This window comes from Lithobates pipiens, unplaced genomic scaffold (assembly GCF_037356315.1).
Source record: "Lithobates pipiens isolate NorthernLeopardFrog02 unplaced genomic scaffold, aLitPip1_a1.2 Scaffold_22, whole genome shotgun sequence".
NCBI lineage: Eukaryota > Metazoa > Chordata > Amphibia > Anura > Ranidae > Lithobates > Lithobates pipiens.
In genome coordinates, this window is record NW_027507784.1 from 332,271,662 (window position 1) to 332,277,038 (window position 5,377).

Consider the following 5,377-nt stretch of genomic DNA (forward strand, 5'->3'; position numbering starts at 1 on the left):
TCCGGTGCACGATACCCTACCACACGTTCCCCTTTTTCAGGGCACCCCCATTGCGCATTTTTCTTCTACAATTATCCATTACTTATATTGGGTATGCCCCCTTTCTTGGTATACCGACCAACTGACCAGAGCCTACCTCAGGCCTATGTTGTGTTATAAGTCTCGTGGTTCCATATCTGTCTCACGTGAAGGACTTCAACCATAAATATATATGTACACACACATCTGTATATACTGTATATCTATATATAATTTTTTTTTTGGGGGGGGGGGGGGGTTAGGATGTCCTTTGTTTTTTCTCTTCCTGGGCACTCTACTTCAGATGTGGAATCATAAATTAAATTAAAATGTTAAACATTCTTTAGAAATTACAAAAATAGGATGTAAATAAATAAAATGTACAACTTATGATACATCCCTGTTAAGCAAATGTAAAATTATTCTATAAGATTTTTCTGATTTTATTGTCTTCTTATATCGTTGTGCAGGCTCGAAAGGACAGACATGGCAATGAGCGAAGACCTGGACTGGCTTGATGGCCTGTTTACAGATTCACCTACCCCCTATTACCCATCATCTGATGCAGCCCCTTGCAGGCCTACAGAGAACGTGAACAAATATATATATATTGTGATTTACACCATAGTCTTTATTCTCAATGTAGTCGGCAACAGCCTTGTCATTTTAGTAATTCACCAGAACAAGTTGAAGAGGTCGTCCACAGATGTCTACCTTCTGAATCTAGCCATTGCCGACTTGCTGTTTGCCGTGACTCTGCCCTTTTGGGCGGCTTTCAAAGCACATGAGTGGATTTTTGGGATCGTCATGTGTAAACTTGTGTCTATACTACAGGAAGTAAACTTCTACAGCGGTATACTGCTGCTGGCTTGTATAAGTGTGGATCGGTACCTGGCCATTGTCCATGCCACAGAGGCCGTGACACAGAAGAGGCACTGGGTCAGGTACATTTCCCTCTGTATCTGGATGTTTTCCTTGATTATAGCTCTTCCCACCATCTGGTTCAAGACTGTGTTTTTGACCCCTAAAAATGGTCGTGTCTGCCATGAGGACATTGGCGCTGAGAACACGTTCCACTGGAAGATCATCATAAGAATTGGACGCCACTTGGTTGGATTCTTCATACCTCTCCTCATCATGCTCTTTTGCTATGGTTTTACCATCAAAACTCTTTTTCAGACAAAAAACAACCAGAAACAACGAGCTATGAAGGTCATCCTGGCAGTAGTTCTAGCCTTTCTGGTCTGCTGGCTTCCTTACAATATTACCGTTATTGTGGACTCACTAATGAGGACAAGATATATCAACGAGACATGCGAGTTACGGAACAGGTTGGACGTGGCCCTCTCTGTGACTGAAATATTTGGTTACTCCCACAGCTGCATTAACCCAATTCTCTATGCCTTCATCGGCCAAAAGTTCAGACAAAGCTTCCTCAGGATCTTGGCCAGCAAGGGTATCATCAGCAAGGAAATCGTGTCTCACTATGGCCGGAGCTCCTCGGTCATGTCAACTTCTGGAAACACGTCCACCACAATCTAGCAGTTTGAATGTAAAATCCGGGCAGTAGTTTAAGGGATGCAGTGAAGCCATACAGACCCTGCAATCACCACTGTATTCCAAAAAGAGAACTTAAAAAGAAAACTAAAAGCTCAGTATTAAGAGAGAGATGTGGGGTCTCCTTCAATTTTTGGATCTTCATTGGGGTCTGTGAATCTGGTGGGAGGATCTCAGACTGCCCCCAGACTGACTGTGGCAACCAGGTCATTGCTGTGAGCTGAACATGTCCACTCTCCTGTCCCGTGGCAGTATGCAAACCAGAGTGACATGAGGATCATGACACCAATATTATGGTGTCATAGTCTTCTAGAGGATTTTTCCATCAGAATCTATGACATGTGCCCTTCATAGAAGCGAAACAGAAAATTCTGCTTACGGCCAAGTCCTGGAGTGAAGATGGTACTAAAGGTAGAGATGGCGTTTGGTTCCTTCACTGATCAGGGTTCAAAGTACATCTCTGCCCAGAATTTGGACAGTAAAGTTAGGCATTTTTCAAGTTTTAATTAGAGTTGGGCAGGGCTTAAACCCTCTGTGCGTTATGCACTCCTAACTCCTGCCCTCTGTCTATTAATCTCTTCTGACCCCTGAACCCTGTGCGTTACATGCTCTCAACCCCTGCATTCTGTGCATTATGCACTCCTGCATTCTGTGCATTATATACTCCTGGCCCCTGCACTGTATGTGTTACACACTCCTGACCCCTGCATTGTGTGCATTATGCACTCCTGACCCCTGCATTCTGTACATGAGATACTCCTGGCCCCTGCACTGTATGCGTTACATGCTCCTGACCCCTGAATTCTGTGCGTTATGCACTCCTGACCCCTGAACTTTGATCATTACTCTCCCCTGACCCCTGCACTCTCTGCATATCCTTGACCAGGTTTGCCACCTACTCCGCTTCCTTTAAGTGCCCAAAGATGCCCCAGGTCTCCCACAACCCAACCTCTCAGAGACACCTAACTCTCCCACAACCCAGCCTCCCAGAGATGCCTAACTCTCCCACAACCCAGTCTTCCAGAGACGCCTAACTCTCCCACAACCCAGGCTCCCAGAGACGCTTAACTCTTCCATAACCCAGGCTCCCAGGGACACCTAACTCTCCCACAATTTCACCCCCAGGGACACCTAACTCTCTAACAACTTGACCCCCCAAAAACACCTTAATCTCCCACAACCTGACCTCCAAGAAACATTTAACTCTTCTCTCGCACTCAGCCCCTCCGCGCTCCTCCCACACTCAGCCCCTCTGCGGTCCCCCCACACCCGACCCTCCACGGTCCCCCGGCACTCAGCCCCTCCATGGTCCGCCCGCACACAGGCCCTCCACGGTTCCCCCGCACACAGCCCCTCCACGGTCCCCCCGCACACAGCCCCTCCACGGTTCCCCCGCACACAGCCCCTCCACGGTTCCCCCGCACACAGCCCCTCCACGGTTCCCCCGCACACAGCCCCTCCACGGTTCCCCCGCACACAGCCCCTCCACGGTTCCCCCGCACACAGCCCCTCCACGGTTCCCCCGCACACAGCCCCTCCACGGTTCCCCCGCACAGAGCCCCTCCACGGTTCCCCCGCACACAGCCCCTCCACGGTTCCCCCGCACACAGCCCCTTTACGGTTCCCCCGCACTCAGTCCTTCCACGGTCCCCCTAAACTCACCCCTCCACTACTTCCTCAGCTTCTCTTCCTGGCCAACCCAATCCGCCTTCTGTCTTGATTGGCTGAGAGGAGAAGCCGGAAGACAATAGTGAATATTAATTCAGTGCTCTGTGCCCAAAGCCCAACCTTTTTAAAACCAAATAGAGCCTCTGGCTGTAATCATGTGGCTTGAAAACAAAAAACAAAAAAAAACCCCAAAGAAACCTATGAGTCCGGTGCCCTGCATGCAAACTGGGGGGGGGGGGGGGGGGGTGGTGTTGCCCCAGCACCCATAATGGGCCGGCCACTCCCGCTTGTGATACTAGCAAATCAATATTCGCTGTCGGTTTTTTCTGACTTCTCCTCCCGGGCCAATCAGGACAGGAGGCGGATCTAAAGAAGACCAGGTTAGCCGGGAGGAGAAGACAGGGAAGCCACAGAGGCTGTGAGTACGGACCTGGGGAGGGGGTTTGTTTGCCATCCCCTCAAAAATGTTCAAGTAGGAAAATAATTAAAAACATACAGTACACATATGGCAATCATAAGTGTCTAGTGTGAACAGAAGGTTAAACACCAAATGGAGAGCAGTGAGCCCCAAGTGCGTCAAGGCCCTTTTGTTCCCGGGGGAGACAGTGTACTGCATTTTACCGCTGTTTGAATACATCAGTGAAGGCTATATGGTGTTATCTAGTGTGGGTAGTCGCAGGCAAGTCTGGTGATTCCAGTATAAAGGACTATATGCACATCCATATGGACTGTTGTTTAAGCTTCTGTGGATCGAAAAGAGGTGGATAGACTGCTTTTTGCCTCTTCCTCCCTGCTACTTTCCCTCCTATGATCCAGATGCCCACATTTCTTTTTTCCCCCCCCCGGTGAATTATATGAACTAACACCTATACCGATTTATACATGCCATCAGCCCGATATACGGTTGCTGGCACTAATAAGAATTTGCCTCCTGCTTTATATGGTGAGTCCCTAGTGACCATCCGGGAGATCTTCTAGTGGAGTTAATTTTGTGCTGACATGTGAGACCTGATGAAGCAAACTAGCGAAACACGTTGATACACTTGTGGCTCGCTACTGTCCATTTGGTGTTAACCTTCTGTTCACACTAGGTACTTATGATCACCGTATGTGTATTGTATGTTTTTAATTCTTTTTCTACTTGACTTTTCTGTTTGGATTCAGTGCTAATAAAGTATCAATTTTATTACACTTTTGTCCATTTTGCCTATAAAGTCCGAATTAGGGCCCATTTGGCTCTTTACACCTTTTCCGTTTATTTTCCCATAGTTACACTTTCAACTGTTTACAAATTATACAATTCTACCTACTTTGGCATTAGCATTTTGTATAATGACAAGTGCACTTTAAAGAAAAAAAAAAAAAGTTTATTGCTGGAAAGACCCCAAAGATGTTCCATTTTTTTGTTGTTTTTGTAAAAAGTATAGTTTTTCAGTTTGCAGTATTCTCAGTCTACTGCATTGAGCCCTTTCCATCAACTTGGTCCATTCAGACTGCACATGCATGGTTCAGCAGGAACGGTCTGAGATTGGAAATGTCTAAGGTCGGTATAAACCGAAGACACCCGTCACTGTTTACATACAGGAAGACAATGCAGAGTGTGTAAGAATAGGGTAAAGCAATCCAAACCTCTTACTCTTCAGTCTGTGATTTCTTTTGTAATAAATGGATCATGGAGCAATGACCACAATGCAGTCCCCCGCTGCAAGAAATCACATTTCAGCTTACACAAGTCAGATCGAGGAGAGACTTCTGATTGGATGTCAACTTTTACTGCATTTCTGTTCTTTTTTTTTTTATTTCTTACAAGCTATTTACAGATATTTTGTCATAATTATTTGTGTTTCAGATTTTGATGTATTGTGTTACTTTGTACATTCTTAATAAATACAAGTATTGCAAAGTTTACATTTAAGTGTTACTTTGTATATTTCATTATAAATAAAAGTGCTGCAAATTTTGCATGCTGCATGCCAATAAATTTCTCTGGGTTTGATTTAGGCTGATCGTGGGTGGAATCTCACAATTTCAAATGTCTGCGACGCGTTTTGCGACACTTCCAATGGCACCCCAATCGGGCCACGATTTTCAAAGTGTAGAAATGTCATTAGCACCCGTAAGGCTTCTTCAAAAG

General features: G+C 46.0%; 1 protein-coding gene across 1 annotated transcript; it reads left to right on the forward strand.

The window, feature by feature from the left end:
- The first annotated feature begins 491 nt into the window (after nucleotides 1–491).
- On the forward strand, nucleotides 492–5,151 carry LOC143925068 (C-X-C chemokine receptor type 2-like). The gene has a single exon (XM_077449646.1). The coding sequence runs from the start codon at nucleotides 505–507 to the stop codon at nucleotides 1,558–1,560; it is 1,056 nt and encodes a 351-aa protein (XP_077305772.1). The 5' UTR covers nucleotides 492–504; the 3' UTR covers nucleotides 1,561–5,151.
- Nucleotides 5,152–5,377: the final 226 nt, after the last annotated feature.